Raw genomic sequence first — 18,854 nt, 5'->3', positions numbered from 1 at the left:
CCCATCAATGCATTTACTGAGTTCACTTTCTTTCTCTGCTTGGTGGGAGTTCCAAACCCTCCCCGCTCAAAGCTAAAGGAGAGCAAACATGTTTCAGGAGCTTACTGTTTTAGAGAGAAGGCACTAAGGGCTGTCCATGCACTGTTTTGTCTCTACTCTTGCCATGTGGCCCAAGTTCTAAGTTCTCCTTCCTCCATCCTATCCGACAGTACTGACTTAGCGTCAGCTCTGCCAAGTCTCTATGCCAAGCCAGAGGCTGTCACTTGCTCTCAGGAGACCTGAAGTTTAGAAGGAGATGCAGAAGAATAAGTAGACAAGAAGAATATTGTATGAGAAATGCCAAGAAGAGATAAGTTCAGTATATTACAGATGTGCCCAAGCCAAACTCAGGCTGAGGATAAGGAAGCTTGTTGGAGGAAGTGACAGCTTAAGTACCAGTCTGAAGGATGAGAGAATTTGATGTTGATGATGTGACTATATGTGCTTAGTTGCTCAGTCATGTCCAACTTTTTCGCAACACCATTGACTGTCTGCCAGGATTCTCTGTCCATGGGGATTCTCCATGCAGTAATACTGGAGTGGGTTGCCTGCCCTCCTCCAGGGGATCTTTCCAACCCAGGGATCAAACCCAGGTCTCCAACATTGCAGGCGGATTCTTTACCATCTGAGCCACCAAAGACATAAGGAGTGTTCTAGAAAGAAGAGCTACTGAATACTAGGAAGATTCAAGGATTTGAGAGAGGCCAGTAAGAGTCCTTTTTTCCTCAGAAGAAATAGAAGCCCTTCAGGTATGAACTTCATTTACATCATCTCGCACCTCCTAAGTGGTTTATACCCTCAATAATTCAAATTAGAATCCACAGAGATCCTTTATTGTACATGAATCTTAGAGGATGAGTTTTGACACACTTGTTGTCAATTTTAACATCAAGTTTTATTTTGGACTTATGCAGCTGCTCTGCTGGAATAGTATTAGAATGTTAGTGTGTGTAGTAGAAAAAAACTTCTTCACAAATATGGAAAGATTGATAATTATTGTGATGTAACTATAGAGTGTTTTGGGAGGGCTTTTCAGTGATGTGAAAGTGTTAATCTCACATTTTGTCTGACTCTTTGTGACCCCATGGACTATATGCCGCGAGGCTCCTCTGTCCATAGAATTTTCCAAGCAGGAATAGTGGAGTAGGTAGTCATTCCCTTCTCCAGTGGTAATCACTCCTATTATTTTGAAAGCTAAAATGAAGCTACTGCTTAGCCCAGTGGTATATAGTAGCAGGTTAAAAAATGAAAGCATATCCCCTTTCCGTAAATATATGTCGTTGTTTAGTCGCTAAGTTGTGTCTGACTCTGTGACCCCATGGACTGCAGTGTGTCAGGCCTCCCGGTGCTTCACTGTCTCCCAGAGTTTGCTCAAACTCACGCCCATTGAGTTGGTGATGCCATCCAACCATCTCATCCTCTGTCGCCCGCTTCTCCTCATGCCCTCAATCTTTCCCAGCATCAGAGTCTTTTCTAGTGAGGTGGCTCTTCGCATCAGGCAGCCAAAGTATTGCAGCTTCAGCATCAGTCCTTTCAGTGAATATTCAGGGTTGATTTCCTTTAGGATTGACTGGTTTCACCATCTTGCAGTTCAAGGAACTCTCAGAGGAGTCTTCTCCAGCACCACAGTTCGAAAGCATCATTTCTTTGGTGCTCAGAAGATATGTAGTAAATAATATTTTACTTCTCAACCAACATTATACCCTCAAAAACCTTGACTGTGGGAAATCTTGATATGCCTCAAAAGAAGGGTCTGTAGGGATGAAGTGCAGATGGCCTTTTGTAGTTTAGATAATCCTGTAGAGTTTATTTTAAAACCCAGATTAACCTTAATTATTTTGTATTTAATAAATATTATCAATTGTTATTACTTGGGGTAGAGATCCCAGTAGGGGTATGGAAAATAGGGACGAGGGCCACACCATATTATTAAATATTTTGCGAATCACTGTTTCCGATATGCCTGGCTGCCTCACTACAGGCAATGCGATGCACAGCTGTCTCCCCTTCACATATGCTAAAGCCACGTGCCTGCGTTTCACGTCTCTTTCTCCATTCCATCTCTGGCATCTTGTAAAGTCAGCGCCATGACTGTATTTCACAGCTTTTCTTGAAATCTTGAAAAGTTTAACTAGTTAATAGTAGTAAAACAAAAATAAAAACCACTGTCTTTACATTTATTTCTGTGGGGGAAAGGAATGCATGTATAAGTGCCAATCATTTTACCAAGCTGTTAGTTCTTAAGGCTGAACACCAGGAGCTGTTTTGGCAGCTAGTATAATAGAAGTAACAGGGAATGGCAAGAGAAGGCTGTTCAGTTTCTCTTTCTCTGACTACACAGGATTGAAAGATGTTGTTTCAGCTGGAGAATTTAAAATGGGTTCTTACTCACTTTTTGCTAAAAGAGACTGGGCTGTTTTCAGTGTTGTAATCTATAGGCATGGAGAAGGGTCACCACCTGATCTTGTTAAGGAGATCATGAGGTTAAAGCTGTGGCAGGGTCCTTTCTCTAAACTCTGGCTCTTCTCAGAATAATGTTTGGCCAGGTGTTAATCTGTGTCCTGAGGGGAAGTTCTGGAATTTGTTATTCATCCCTGGGGGTAGGGGTAGGAGGAGGAGTTGCCCTTCTGGGAGGGGACTGGGGCCAAGACCTGCCTCCTGCCTTTACTGACATGTGCCATTTGTGATGAAGGCGGCTGAAGCCCATTTGAGGAGTTCTCTTGTCAGCCAGCCAAGAGAGCAACCCAGAGGGAGAGAGAGAGGAGGGAGAGGCAGACTGCTCAGCAAGGCAGTCCTGGAGTGCAGTTTCCGGAGCGAGATCACACCGCGCTGTAGGCGCCAAGGGAAGGTGTATAGGAACATTAGGCGAAAGGAGGCCAGATTAATAGTGCATTTTCCTGTGTCTTTGCCTTCAGCCCATCCTTTGAATACATGTCATCCTTTGGAAAACTGAGCATCTGGAAGAAGCCTTTGCTGAAAAGCGGCTTTTTCTTCTGCATTCTACTGTTTTTGTTTTTTCTCTTTCTCTTTTTATTTTTATTTTTTTCCTATCTCCTTTTCCTCTGAGAGCAGGAGGTGAGACAATGATCAAGTCAAGCTGGTTCTATGTTAAGTTCAAGTATGCAGAGAAGGTAAGTCAATATGTTTTCTTTTCCCGAGGGAAACCTGCCACCTCCCTCCAGGGTTCTCATGTTGTTGAGCTCCTCTGGCTATTCAGGGAAGCAGATGAACCCAGAAGCTTTATTTGTGATTGCCTGTCCTCTGCTTTAATGATTACTGGATGAAATGCAGGCTCTGTACTTGCTGTCTGACCTTGCCACTGACCAAGAGGAAGGAGTCTTCATGTTCCCTTCCAGAGGCACTATTTAATGTTTAAAGAAGAAAAATGATGAAACTGTAGTAACAGGAAAGACAAGCTATACTTCTTTAGATTGAATAGAGAATTTTCAAGAGGAATATTTACTATGAAACTTGATGCGTTTTTGCTTCTGAAAGAAATTGACAGACCCTTCCTGTTACCTGTAGTTTGCTTAGTCAGAAGTTTTTATTTGTATTTTTTCTTTCAGTTAACTGGCTTTGCTCATTCATGTGTAGAAGAGCTTTGCTGTTTGTTGTTCAAATGTTATTTGGGTACAGAAAGCATCCCCATCATTTTGGCTGTTGATGAGATTATCTTTTTACTCTATTTTGGGGGATTATATTTTAGGGAGTCAGTGAACTTTGGCTGCATCTGAAATTTCACTATTACAATACACTGTTTTAATACATCATGACTAGGCTTTGAGGAAAGAAGTATGTACTTCCTAACACATCTAAACTTACCTGAAGCTGTGGGCCATCATTTTGGTTCTGCATCTGTATATATCACTTTTTTTGGGAATTTATTGGGTTAGTAATGAGGTTTCCAGGGGCATCCTAAAATGCCTCCCTTTTGTAATCCTTCTTTCTTTGCTTTGTTTCTTGAAAACACTGACTGTAGAATTAAGCTGAGACCCTAGAGAATGGAATCATGATATGGCAAGATGGAAAATTATAATGGTTTTTGTCATAATCATTATGATTGCATATATATAAGCATATTGAAAAATTCTTCCATTTTTCTAGTTTAATTGACATTAGTACACTTTGGGCTGTGTTTCTCCACATTGTTATTTTCTGTGTAGGTTTGTTTCTGCTCTGTTTTTGTGACAATGAAATTACTTGTTCTTTACCCATAGTCAAAGTATAGGATTTTTATTTAAGAAATTCATTTCCAGTTTTAGACATATTTGCATTGTTAACTATTAAAGCTGTTATGACTGAAATATTATCTTTGTGCATAGGGTCAGGACAGGTTGTCATTGTGGTTTGGGGGTTAGTTTTTTCCTCACTAGGTTACTTTCCTTTGAGCAGCCCATTACCTACTATTTGTTGTCATGAGTTTTGATTAATTCAAAGTGTACTCTAGATCAACCCTGGGATTTCTTTGGAAGGAATGTTGCTAAAGCTGAAACTCCAGTACTTTGGCCACCTCATGAGAAGAGTTGACTCATTGGAAAAAACTCTGATGCTGGGAGGGATTGGGGGCAGGAGGAGTAGGGGACGACTGAGGATGAGATGGCTGGATGGCATTACAGACTCGATGGACGTGAGTCTGAGTGAACTACGGGAGATGGTGATGAACAGGGAGGCCTGGCGTGCTGCGATTCATGGGGTCGCAAAGAGTCAGACACGACTGAGCGACTGAACTGAACTGAAAAGTGTACTCTACCTCCAAAACCTTTTACTTTGACCTTAAATGTCTTGTCATAGAAACCTGAAGCTCAGAGGTAAGGAATGAAAGTAAACTAATGTTAAAAGCTGGAAAATATTTCAAGAAATGATCTTCGTAAAAAAGAAAATGAGGACATTAAATTAATTGCTTTATTTGAATAGCTACCTTACTATTCCTATAGAAACAAAATGAGGGATTGCATTCGTATACCAAGGCATGCATGTAATATAAAACTAAATAATCTAAGACTCCATAGCTAATTAGAGGATATCCTGTTTATATTAGAATAGGGGGAATATGAGAAACAGAAAAATCTCAGTCTTGTTTTCAGCCTGCTTATTGATGCTCTGGATTTCTGTGATTCTCAACAGAACTTCTTTTCTTTTGTTCCTTCACAATGATTTGTTTTTTATACTCACATTTTTTTCCAGAATTCAAAATGGGTTTAGTTTCATTTGGATAGATGAAAGACTTTACTGTAAACCCAGGGACAGAGATGCTTAAAACCAAATTAAAACTATTATTTTTTGTATTCTTCCTAAGAGCCATTCTCTTAAAGGGTTATTAATTTTGAATTTCTTCCAGTATTTTAAAAAGGCAAAAAAAGAAGAAGTTCATTTTCAAATACTGACCACATGAATTGATATAAACTTTTAATTATTGGATAGATAAAAATACATTGCAGAGTATTTTTGATGGCCAGCCATTTCATTGTTTTATATTTAGGAAAATTATTGAATTGGTCAAGAAAAACTAAGAAATTCAAGTATACATCACCAAAAACATTGGCACAGAAAAACATTTCTTTGTGATAATCAGAATTCTGACGCCTTTCCAAAATTAAAAATACATGTATAGTAACACAAACATCTTTTTAGCTGCCACTGCATGCACATGCCCACTTCTGTTTTTCCATTTAAATTTTTATTTTTTTAATTGGAGAAAAATTGCTTTCCAGTGTTGTGTTGGTTTCTGCTGTACAACAGCGCAAATCAGTCATAATTATACATATATCCCCTCCCTGTTCAGCCTCCCTCCCTTCTCCTGTCCTGCCCTTCTAGGTCATCACAGAACAGCAGGCTTGGTTCCCTGTGTTATATAGCAGCTTCTCACCAGCTATTTGTTATTCACATGAAAGTATATATACATCGATGCTACTAACTCTGTTTGTCTGAATTATTTTTGAGTAATCTCTTTCTTAAATTTGGTCAATACTGAGCTTTCGTTCCTTCTGAAATATTGCTTACTTGAATTAAGTTCATCCTACTCCTTGCCTCCTTCTCCTTCTATACATTCTCTTGGAATATTTACTATTTTCATATATTTTGCTATGTTTAATAACTGATTATTCCAAAACCTATTTTACTAGTCTAATCTCTTTCTTCAGAGGCATATGTTTCATTGACTAGTTAGACATCTGCCTTCAAGTTCAACAGAAACCTCAGATGAAGCATCTCTAGAGTGTGAAAATGCAGTTAATTTCCTCTTCCACAACCAAATGTTATCTTCTTCCCATTTACTACCATATCTTGCTAGTCATCTGTGTTCAAGGGCCCATCTTAGATCTGTTTTTACCATCTGCCAGCTGGCATATTAGAGGAGTCTCCTAGTTTATCTCCAAGATGTTCATGATGCCTTCTAGCGCTCTAAGACGTGTCTAGAGTGATCTTGTTAAAAGGTCAGTCTGTGTCTATTAACCCCTTTCGTGTTAATGACTGTCCTCTCCCATTGAAGAATCCTTACTTGATGTCCGTCAGCAATGCTAGCACTGGCCTGTACATACATAATATATTTTATCATAATTATTTACTCCAGAGTCTATGTCCTCTATACCATAAGACTCTAGAGTACTGAACTATGTTGTCAATTTTTTTGTATCTATTAATTGCAACACATAACAGGTGCTCACTTATTCCCTAAATGTGTTAAGTAAAGCTGTGACTTTTCTGGGGAGTCTAGCAAACATGAGTTTGATTTCTGCATCTACCATTTATTAGTAGTATATGATCTTGGGCAACATATAGAAACTTGATAAAAGTAATTTTTCATCTATTCATTTGGGAGAAGTATCACCTAATATACTTTTTTAAAAGTAAACTTTTTGAGATAATAGTAGATTCATATGCAGTTATAAAAAATAATACAGAGTGTGCCTTTTAAGTAGTTTCCCCAATGGTAACACTTTATGAAACTTGTACAATGTCACAACCAGAATATTAATGTTAATATAGTCAAGGTATTGAACATTTTGATCACCAAGAGGATTGTTCCTCTTGGTCTTTCATAGGCACAGCACTTGCCCTGCCCCCATATCCCTAGTCATTAACTCCTGGCAACCAATAATTTTTTCTCCAATTTTTAAGTTTTGATAGTTCATGAATATTATATAAATGGAATCATATACTATGTAATGTTTGGGGGATTAACTTTTTTCACTCGACCTGATTCTCTGGATATTCCTTCAAGTTGTTCTGTTTTGTTCCTTCTGTTTCTGAGTAGTAGTACTCCAAGGAATGGACACACCACAGCTCATTTAATCATTTTCCTATTGAGGGGTGTCTGCACTGCTCCCAGGTTTTTTTCTAATACAAATAGAACTGCTGTGAATATTTGTCTACATACCTTCTGTGTATGTTTTGGTGTGTAGACATCAGTTTTGTGTAGGATAAATGCTAAGAAATGAAATTCTTGAGTAGTATGTTTAATTTTTAAGAGGCTACCAGAACTGGCTTTCACTGTTTCTCTTTCATTATACATTCTCTTCAGTGCAGTAGTGTGAGTTACCTTTTTTCTTTGCATCTTCAACAGCATTTGGTGGTTTATTGGCTTTTATTTTAGACATCCTATTGGTGTGTAATGATCTCTCACTGTGGTTTTAATTTTCATTTTCCTAAGAACTAATCATGTCAAATGTCCTTTCGTGTACTTTTTGGTCACCTGAGTATCTTCTTTTGTTAAATATATCTTCCTCATTAAATATCTTTTGCCTATTTTTTAACTAGATTTCTGAGTTTTACTGCTGAGTTTTTAAAGTTCTTAATGTATTTTAGATGCTAATCCATTATTGGATGTGAGGTTTAAAATCTTTTTTTCTAATTCTTAAAGTCTTCTACAGAACAAAAAAAATAATTTTAGTACAGTCCAATTATGGACTTTTTTCTCTTTGTATGGCTTCCTCTGTGTTAAATCGAAGAATTTTTTTTGCTTTTCGATAGGTTGTATTATTTTCATTTTAATTCAGTTTAATGTATTTTTTCCCCCCTTGAGACTTCTTATTTGATACATGAATTGTTTGGTGGTGTGTGGTTTCGTTTCCAAATGGCTGGACATTTTTCTGTTGCCTTTATCATTTCCTAGTTTGATTCCAATGTGATCTGAGAACACACTTTGTAGGCTTTGAATTCTTGTACCCTTGCTGAGGTTTGTTTACTGGCCCGTCATATGGGTCTGTTTCAGTATGGTTTACTTGGGCACTTGAAAAGAATGTGCATTCTGTTTTGAGCAGAATGTTTTGCCATGTCAAGTAGGTCTTGTGATTAATGTTGAGTTCATCTCTGTGTGTGATTTTCTGTTTAGTTGTTCTGTCAGTTGTTGAGAAAGGGGTGGTTGAGGGCTTTGGTTATAATTGTGATTCGACTTCTTCCTTTCAGTTCTGTCAGTTTTTGCTTCATATATTTTCAGGTCTACTTAGGATTATTATGTTTTCTCAGTATAGGGACCCTTTTATCATCATGTGGCTTCCATCTCTGTCCCTGGCAATTCTGTGTGCTCAACGTCTATTTTATCTGATATTAATATATCACTGTTATTTCCTTTTTGGCAAATGTTTTTATGGTAAATCCTTTCATATTTTTACTTTTTGCATTGTATATACTTATGTTTGATATTTAAAGAAACTCTTTAGATGGCATATAGTTGGATCATGTTTTTTAATGCACGCTACCAATCTGTCATTTAATTGGGATATTTCAAGTTTCATTTCCTTGTAATTATTAATGTATAAGGCAAAGTGTGCCAATTTTTTGTTTAATGTTTTTATTTTTTTCCCTTCCTTTTCTGTCAATTACATCCTGGAATTTTCTCAGATTTCATTTTGATCTATCTATAATGTTTTTAAGTATATATCTTTATTTAGCATTTTTAATGGTTGTTCTAGATATTGCAGTATGTATACATCACAGTCCAGTGTGATCAGGTTTTTATCAGCTCAAGTGAACTGTCAAAATATACAGTTCTGTTGAAACTGTTGAAAATATACTCCCCCATTTATATTATAATTATCTTAAATAGTTCCTCTAACATGCATTTAGAACCATCTCAAGACAGTTGTAATATTTGCTTTAACCATCAGTCATGATTTGGGAAACTCAAGAGGAGAAAGTATATTTCTTTTGCTCTTTCTGTTGTTCTTTTTCCCCTTTCTGGTAGTTTGAAATTATTTTATCATTTCCTGTTTTTTTTTTTTTTTAAGAAGAGAACTTCCTTTATACCTAAAGATAGGTACAGCAACACATTTTCTTAGTTTTCTTTAATTTGAGAATGTCTTTAGTACACAGTTCTTCCTCAGGAATATTTTTACTTAGTATCCTATTCTGGCTTGATATTCTTTTCAGCCATCAAATGTATCTTGAATCTTTCTTCTGGCCTATAGAGTTTCTACGGAGAAGGCAATGGCACCCCACTCCAGTACTCTTGCCTGGAAAATCCCATGGATGGAGGAGCCTGGAAGGCCGCAGTTCATGGGGTTGCTGAGGGTCAGACACGACTGAGCGACTTAACTTTCACTTTTCACTTTCATAGAGTTTCTTATGAGAAATTCACTGTCCTTCTTTGGCCTGTAAGTCACGTGTTGTTTCTCTCTGGCTATTGCCAGAATTTTTCTGTGTCTTTAGTTTTGAAACCTTTTACTGTGATGGGTCTTGGTGTGGTATAGCTTCAGGCTTATTCTGCTGCTGGAAATGTAGTTTTGTGTCTTTTGCCAAATTGTGCAAGTTTTTTACCATGTACTTTTTATTTTTTTAGCCCTGTCTCCTTTCATCCTTGGATGCTGTGAACTGAATTCTTAGGACTTTGGTTTCAATCCCACAGCTCCCTGGTATTCTGTGTGTGTTTGTTTTTTCTTTTTCCCCATTAGTCTATATTTTCTCTTTTGTTTAGACTTAGTAATTTCAATTTTTTTATCTTGAGATTCTGTAATTCTTTCCTGTCTTACCTATACCTGATATTGAGCTCATCCATCTAAGTTTTTGGGGTTTTTTAATAAAAAAATATTTTATGATGGTAAAGAGCATATTATGTAAAATGTACCATCTTCACCATTGTGTAAGTGTACAGTTCCGTAGTGTTGAGTATATTCACATTGTTGTTTCTTATCTTGCAAGCCTGAAACTCCACCCCTGCCTTCATTGCTATTCTATCAAGATCTAGATCCGTAAAAAACATTGTCTTTACAATATTTTTCTTTCGCCATGAAGTTTTGACAGTGCATTTTGGTAACAAGATTAGAATTATTAATATTAGCTTCAATGAAAAATAGTTAAGTACTTTAGCCAGAAAGACCATAATGTAGGAAACAATAGATTTTCTTCTTGAAATATTCAGTTACAATTGAGGTATTGAATTAGGCGGAGAGAATGAGATATTTTTTTTTCCTTTAGTGAGAAGTGTTCCTCTGAACAGCCGCTCTGAACAATAAGTATTGTTTGACCATATTTGCCAGCCTTGCTTATAACCTTATACAATATCTGTCTAATACGCTTAAAGTATGTACTCTCAGTCTTTAACTTCAGAGTTAATTTGAAATTTATTTACACAGTATGTTTGGAAATTTATGTAATCATGACGACTGTACCTTATTAATATTTTATAGACTTTTATCTCAGTAAACTTTTGCTAGAGTGAAGCAATAAATTTGTGTCACAAAACCATTTGGAAACTTGAGAAGACACATAGCTATGGAGCATTCTCACTCGAAAGACCTTAGAATTTGAACCAGACAGAACCTGTCTCCTCTGCCCTTGTTTGTTGCTTGCTAGAGGAAAACCTGTCGTTTGACATGAGAAGAACTTGATGTTTACACCAGATTACACTGTAAATTTTTTTCCATCATTAGAGTGGACTAGTTTAATGGAAAGACTATTCATAGATGCTTAAGGATGAGCAACTGCTCCAAAGTTCCAAGGGCTTCCTTTCCAGTGGAAGGATTTCAGTTACAGTTGTTTTCTTTGAATAAGTAATAAGGAGGTAAGTAGAACTCATTTCAAATGTTAAATTTGAAGACTACGTTATTTCTGGTGTGCTTTGGAAATAAAAGATGCAGCTAATCTAAATCAAAAGCCTGATTCCAGATTATTTGATGAGTAGGAGGAGGATTATAGCTAGCAATTGAGCCACTTGGAATTGAAGTGTGGATGGTACATCAAATGTGACTTTCATTGGTGGTTTTGCCCTTGACTGGCACCTAGTGCGAGTAAGCTTCCTCTTTAGCAGGCGCCGATAGCTCCCTGTTGATAGACTGTGCTTTACTGTTCTATCAGAAGAAGGATTGAAGAAGGATATGGACTCATATTGGCTTTATTTTTCAGATGATATTTTTGTTTTGTTTTTGCATTGTTTAGAGTACTTGGATTAGCCGTATGTATAGAGCGGTTGTTTACTGTATGCTTTTTGCATGAATAAATGAAAGTAAATTTATGAATTTGGCTTCCTATATCAGAGGGTTTTGCTATACACATTGAAACTGTTTCTCTCCAGCTCCTTCTTCCCCAAGGTAACCAACCCCCCGACACACACAATTTTTTAAACTTACTGACTCCTTTGCTTTTCTAGAATGTGATTATATACACTTAGAGTAGTTGCAGGATGTCATAATATTATAGAAAGTGTAGGACAGATCAGTTATACATAGGGAGGACTGAAGAGCATCCTTGAAATTATGGAAGTGATGTTTCATCCTCTGAAACTGATGGATCTTACCCATGGATCTTTGTGAGGAAGGGTATTTAAATCCCATTCATTTTACTTGTTAGGCCAAAGTAAATCAGCATACATATTTTGTTCTTTGGTAGAATACATATTCCTGAGATCATCAGTCCCATAGTGCAGTTACAAAACAGAAACTGCTAAAGCTTGAAACCACTAAAAGAAAAAAAGTGTATACTTTAACATATTATTTTATGGTAAGACAATACTCCTTCTAACCAATCTTTTTATGTAGATCCTTGTTTGCATTGGCTGCACATTGGAACCACTGGGGGAGCTTTGAAAAAGAAACATTGATGTCCAGGTATCAACCCTAGAGATTCTGATTAAATTGATCTGACGTACAGCCTTGGCAGTGAGTTTTTAAAAAGATCCTCAGGAGTTTAAAATGTTCAGTGAGAGCTGTTAGAGAATGGTTCCACTGATTTGCATTCCAACTATTCTTCCTTGAATAAACCTCATCCATAATACACTGACCACAATTGTCTATGAGGGTTTCCTAAAACTGTTGAAATAACTTAGACATATATGAGGAATCTTGAGTGCATGATCCTTTTTGGTTCCTCCTCCCAGTCTTTTAGGATTGTCTCTCATTTAATTCTAGAACAGTTTTTTTTTTTCCTTCTTCTTAAGGAGCCCCCCTTTACTGTGTTCAGCTTAATTTTTAAAATATTTAGTTCTTTATTAATATTTGTTTAGTTTTGGCTGTGCTGGGTCTTCGTTGCTACGCACGCTGTTCTCTAGTTGCAGCGAGTGGGGGCTGCCCACTAGTTGTGGTACACAGGCTTCTCACTGCGATGGCTTCTCTAGTTGTGGAGCACAGGCTCTAGGCACACAGGTTTCAGCAGCTGCAGGGCGTGGCCTCAGTGTTTGTGGTTCCCTGGCTTTAGAGCACAGGCTCAACAGTTGTGGTGCATGGGCTTGGCTGCTCTGCAGCCTGTGGGATCCTCCTGGACCAGGGATTGAACCCGTGTCTCCTGCACTGGCAGGCAGATTCTTTACCACTGAGCAACCAGGGAAGTGCCCAGCTTAATTTTTATGGAAGTACTGTCTCACTTGCCTTTTACCTTAATGTTTTACATGATATGTAGTTAAATATTGGCTATAACTATTGGAAACAGGTATGGAAACAAACTGTTTAGTCTTATGTATAATGTATTGATGCCTTATAAAGCGGCATTCATTGGCTATGAATCATTGAATATGTTTCACAAAGGAAATGAGGACCATCAGTTGATTTGGCTTGTCAGTTGAATAGAAGTCAGTTAAAAGAGCATTTATTATGAAAGATATATGGTTGGCCTGATATTAGGTCAATTAATATTTGCCTAAAATCAGGTGATATGTATTTCATTTTTATTCTGTAAGTATGGATTTTCTTCCTTATTTCATATTTAATTCTTTATTCAGGACTTCGGGTTAATTAACATCTGATGTTAGTATTTAATGCACATAGATATGATCAATATAATCGCTTTTATATCATGAGTGAGTACTGTTTATTGCCTGTGGTTTTTATATTCCATTACAGCCATCTAAATATCATGGTCTTTATTACCCATCATCAATGCTTGAGAGTTGTGAAGTCAGTCTGGTCTTCGAGTGTCACATGTCTTGAAATACCTCAGATTTGTGTATAAATCGTGGAAAAACTTAAAGAGTAAAATGCAAGCATTAATAAATGGCATCTCCTTCTAACAAGATACACTGGGAGTCATTAGAGCATGAGTGGGCCCCTGATAGTCTGTGTGAGATTAGTCAGACCCATCACGATGCGCGTCCTCCTGTTCTTCCCATTTGAAATGTGCACATACTGAGTTGTTTATTCTGCATTGTTTATGGTAGTAGCATTTGCACTTACTGTCTTTTTCTTTCATTTATAAAGCTAATCCTGAGTTTCTATTTTTGCTTAGCTATTTGTTCACATTAATCTGGTTGGTATCTGTTTGTGTTGTTTTGTTCTGAGATTGGGTGTTCCTTGAGGACGAGAAACCTAGTCTTCCTGGAGTATATGTGACTGTGGCATAGAACAAAGTTTTAGGAATATATTGCCTGAATTTAATTTATTAAATTGGTCTATGGATGTTTGGCCTGTCTCTGTGCAAGGCAGAATACCAGACTTCATGAGAACTGGTCCCAAGAACATTTTTATTTGCTTTCTTCCCTGGGCAGGAAAGATACGGTGTATAAGCAGCTAAGAGCAAGTAACGTAGGTCTGTGCTTTTTCCTTCTGACTGCTCTGTTAGATTATCTTTCAGGAAAGCTGAGTAAGCTTAGCACAGTGAATACTAAAGGGAATGCATGGCTCCCCTCTCATGGGACTTAAGTAGTGTTTAACACCACCGTGAAATCCTCAGCTGTAGCTTTCTCTAGCGTACAATTTGTCTAAGAAAGATTAGAAGAACAAGGAATGCTTTGTGTGCTGTGTTTTCGGGTGTTTTTTTTTTTTTTTTCCTTTTCTTTTCCCTCTTTTGCTCCAGGGCATCCATAAAAACATGGAGTATTTTCTTTGGGCCTCTGGAGTGTGCATCTTATTTATGTGTGAGCCTGAGAGAAAAATAAAAGGCAGAAGCAAGGCAGTGCTTACCAGTGGGAGTCATCACCCACAGGTAAAATGAGGAAGAATTACATGAATGGGTTTGTTTATCTTCAGCGTTTTTTACCACTCAGGGAACCAAACAAGCTGTCAGAGAGAAAGGAGGGGTCTTGGCATGTGATAACCCAGTGGCCTGGCCATTTACTTAACCAGTGGAAGACTCAGTTTTGCCCTGTCCTTGACAGAGATGAAAGCCTTCAGAGAGAATTAGACGAGGACATACTCAGATTCTTTTTTGGTATAATGTTCGAGGACTTTATCATAGTGACTGTCATCCAACAAGAAACAAGGGAAGACTTTACTATTTAGTGACAAGGAAAGACTGTTTGAATTTTGGAGCTGAATAGTCCAACCCCTGCAGTCTGCAGAAGGGCAGTAAGCCTGGAATCCTCCTTAGTGGCCGGAAGTGTAGACTGTAGTCGGAAACCAGTGGTGTAACAGGACTTGAACCTTTTCTTTTATTCATTACTAACTTTTCTTTTTGTTAGCAAAAAGCCATTATAATCCTAACATTGGCATAAGTTTTAGTTTTTGCCTGTGCCTTTCCACTGTGTGCCCTTATCTACTTTTATAATTATTTCTACATGCTTTTATATTGTCCTTTTTGCATTTACCCACATCTCATTCTTTCTGATGTTTCTATGTAGTATTTGTCACAGTTCCTTTGGGTTTTCATTATAACTTGCCAATTTATTCCCTTGTTGAGAACTTACATGGAGTCAGTTTTTTTTGGCATGAAGGAAAAATCCATAGAAAATGATGTGGTAGATGTAGCTTTACATTCTCATTTTCAATTGTTGAAGTTCCTGAGAGTGACTTAATTACCGTGATAGGAAGCATGCTATGGCCCTCTAGAATCTGAAGGAGTGTGCCTTGCACTGAATGTGTGGAAAGATTGTATGAATGTGGTCAAAGAGCTAATGAGTCTTATTGTAGGATATTGTGTTTTCTGTCAAATGGCCACATCTATTAAGGAAGATAAAAGCGTTTACATGAGTATTGCCAACTGATCCGCTGGATCATGGAAAAAGCAAGAGAGTTCCAGAAAACCATCTATTTCTGCTTTATTGACTATGCCAAAGCCTTTGACTGTATGGATCACAATAAACTGTGGAAAATTCTGAGAGAGATGGGAATACCAGACCACCTGACCTGCCTCTTGAGAAACCTATATGTAGGTCAGGAAGCAACAGTTAGAACTGGACATGGAACAACAGACTGGTTCCAAATAGGAAAAGGAGTACATCATGTAGGTTCCAAATAGGAAAAGGAGTACAAGCATGTCATCCTGCTTATTTAACTTCTATGCAGAGTACATCATGAGAAATGCTGGGCTGGAAGAAGTTCAAGCTGGAATCAAGATTGCTGGGAGAAATATCAATAACCTCAAATATGCAGATGACACCACCCTTATGGCAGAAAGTGAAGAGGAGCTAAAAAGCCTCTTGATGAAAGTGAAAGAGGAGAGTGAAAAAGTTGGCTTAAAGCTTAACATTCAGAAAACGAAGATCATGGCGTCTGGTCCCAGCACTTCATGGGAAATAGATGGGAAAACAGTGGAAACAGTGTCAGACTTTATTATTTTGGGCTCCAAAATCACTGCAGGTGGTGACTGCAGCCATGAAATTAAAAGATACTTACTCCTTGGAAGAAAAGTTATGACCAACGTAGATAGCATATTCAAAAGCAGAGACATTACTTTGCCGACTAAGGTCCATCTAGTCAAGGCTATGGTTTTTCCTGTGGTCATGTATGGATGTGAGAGTTGGACTGTGAAGAAGGCTGAGCTCCGAAGACTTGATGCTTTTGAAGTGTGGTGTTGGAGAAGACTCTTGAGAGTCCCTTGTTCTACAAGGAGATCCAACCAGTCCATTCTGAAGGAGATCAGCCCTGGAATTTCTTTGGAAGGAATGATGCTAAAGCTGAAACTCCAGTACTTTGGCCACCTCATGCGAAGAGTTGACTCACTGGAAAAGACTCTGATGCTGGGAGGGATTGGGGGCAGGAGGAGAAGGGGACGACAGAGGATGAGATGGCTGGATGGCATCACTGACTCGATGGACATGAGTCTGAGTGAACTCCGGGAAATGGTGATGGACAGGGAGGCTTGACATGCTGCGATTCATGGGATTGCAAAGAGTCGGACACGACTGAGCCATTGAACTGAACTGATTGTGGTTTTCATTTCCTTCATTGAATTCTTCAGCTCTAGAAGTTCATTTTGGCTCTTTTTATTTTTTTTAATTTCTGTATTTCTGTTGAACTTCTCATTTTTTCCATGTTTCCCCCCACCCCGATTTCATTTAGATGTCTATCTTTGTTACCTTAAATCGTGAGCTTCCTTAAAATAATTATTTTTTAATTCTTCTCTGCAATTCACAGATCTCCATTTCAGGGGTGTCACTTACTGGGATATTATGGTGTTCATTTGGTAGTTACGTTTCCTTGATTTGGTTTTGTGTGTATGTGTGTTTTGTGTTTGAAGCAAGCAAAAGTGTGTTGTTGATGTTTATACATTTGATGGAGCAATTTCCTCTTCCAATTCTTGTGGATTGGTTTGGTAGGGAAGTGTTTTCACATGTGAGAGTATGTTTGGGCACTTGCTGAGTGGGGATGTGTGGCGGTTCTGACTCTGGGGAAAGCCCAGTGGTGCAGTTGTTTGAAGCTCTGTCAGCTGAGGCAAGCATTGGGGAAGACAGAAGTGGTCTTCATTGGCCAAGTCTGTAAATACTTGTGGTATCAGTGAGTTCTTTTGGTGTGTTCAGTGGTGGAGTGTTCTGAGGAGCTCCTCTCCTCTCTCTTTCTTCCAGGGCAGACCAGCCCTCTCTGTGCCAGGTTCAGCTTGCAGGTGCTCTGTGGCAGCCCTGGTGCTGGTTTCTAATGAAGAAGCCATGGTGCCAGCTTCTGCAGCACATACATTTTCTAAACCACTGCACCTCTGGGGTCCGGGAACTGCTAGCACAGAGTGGTGGTGGCTCTGGTGCCCGAGATGTGGATACATGTGGCCTGGATGTGGAGCTTGGGTTTGATGTGTGGCTCCGTGCGAAGCCCCTGAAACTCTGCAGTTGGAGGCATGTGTGGCAGCAGTGGAGGCGCCTTCGCGTGAGCCTGGGGAAGTGTAACAGCAGCTCCTTCTGGGAGGTGCACAGCGCTGCCTCCCTCTCTGGGGATCTGCTGCTGTGGTGGAGGCTGTTGAAGTCTTCAGCATTAAAGGCTGCCAGTGATTTTTTGCAGAGCTGGCCACTGGGGACCATGGTGGCACCTTTTGTGTGCATGGTACTCATGACTTTCGCTTTTCTTCTTTGTTCCCAGCTGTCTCTTGATGTCTTAGCCAAGCTCACCTCCCCAGCTATCCTTTCTGTGCAGTTTCTCTTTGTTTTTTGCTCCACTGTGTTCCTAATTGGATTATGGGTTCTTGGGCTCTCTGAAGACTGCTTTTGTCCAGGAAGTGCTGTGTAATTTGGGTGGGGGAGTTGGAGGGGTGGCCAATGCTAGTGTCTCTTGCTCCACTATTTGTCTGCTGTGACCCCCAGATACATTTGGAGCATGTGCAGTGTGCTGTTTCCTTCTTTTTCAGTCTTGTCTGTGTCCTTGGATAGAGGTGAAGAACCAGACCTAGTAGCTGTTTACTTCATTTCTTACACTGCCTACACAGTGCTGTGATTGTGTATTTCTGCCTCTTATTAATCCTGGAAATACAATTAAAGGCATAAACAAGGGGGTTGAGGCATATGATTCACTGATTTTCATTGTGGTAATGGTTTTATCGTTCTGCACATATCGGCCAATATGATAAACCTTTTAGAAACATCAGTTACAGTTCAGCATTCTCCTGTCCAGAATCCTCTAGGACTCCTCATTTCAGTCAGAATAAAATCTCAGCACTTGGTCATGACTTCTGAAGTCATGAGTGACCCCTGCCCACTTTCATGCCCCCTGTCCCACTAGACTGTGAGTCTGTCATAAGCCATCTGTAGCTCCTTAGCCTGTTCACATGGCCCAGGTTTCTCTGCCAGGTATTCTCATGTGGTAGGTTTTATCTTCCCCCTTAGATCTCAGTTCAGACCTTAACTTTTCAGTGTCATCTTTTCCGATCACCTATCCTTGTTTGCCCCTTTGCTTCTTTTTCATTATGTGATTTTCCCTTTGGATTCCTTAATATTACTTACAACCATCTGAAATGATTCTCTTTGAAAATGCATTTACTCTAGGGCTTTTGATTTCTTATTGAAAGTTGTAATTCAGTGATAGCAGGACCTTTAGGATGTTATTCACTGTTAACATCCTCAGCACAGAGTATGTTTCCTGGCATACAGTGAGTGCAGTAAATCAGTGTTTGTTAGATGAATGTGTAAATGGACCAGACAAGCCCCTATTGTATGACAGGTGTTATGTTAGCAATGAAAAAATTAAATTAGATTTGCTTCCTGCAAATAATGTTTTCCATAACCTGGAATTGTTAGTTGCAGTTCTGTGTGGAAATTG

At 38.7% G+C, this 18,854-nt stretch overlaps 1 protein-coding gene across 7 annotated transcripts in view; it reads left to right on the top strand.

Moving 5' to 3' along the window:
* AUTS2 (activator of transcription and developmental regulator AUTS2) overlaps positions 1–18,854 on the top strand; it is a 1,205,607-nt gene that overhangs the window by 362,165 nt on the left and 824,588 nt on the right. The window contains exon 1 of one of the 7 annotated variants that reach the window (XM_060406301.1): positions 2,813–3,170. The exons of the other annotated variants lie outside the window; for them this stretch is intronic. Coding sequence (XP_060262284.1) covers positions 3,123–3,170 — 48 coding nt within the window. The 5' untranslated portion in view covers positions 2,813–3,122. Of the gene's footprint in view, positions 1–2,812; positions 3,171–18,854 lie in introns of those variants that run through there. 7 annotated transcript variants of the gene reach the window in all.

Source organism: Ovis aries, chromosome 24 (genome assembly GCF_016772045.2).
Source record: "Ovis aries strain OAR_USU_Benz2616 breed Rambouillet chromosome 24, ARS-UI_Ramb_v3.0, whole genome shotgun sequence".
Lineage (NCBI taxonomy): Eukaryota > Metazoa > Chordata > Mammalia > Artiodactyla > Bovidae > Ovis > Ovis aries.
Note: the sequence above shows the minus strand (reverse complement) of the source record. Positions and strands in the feature narration are given on the sequence as shown.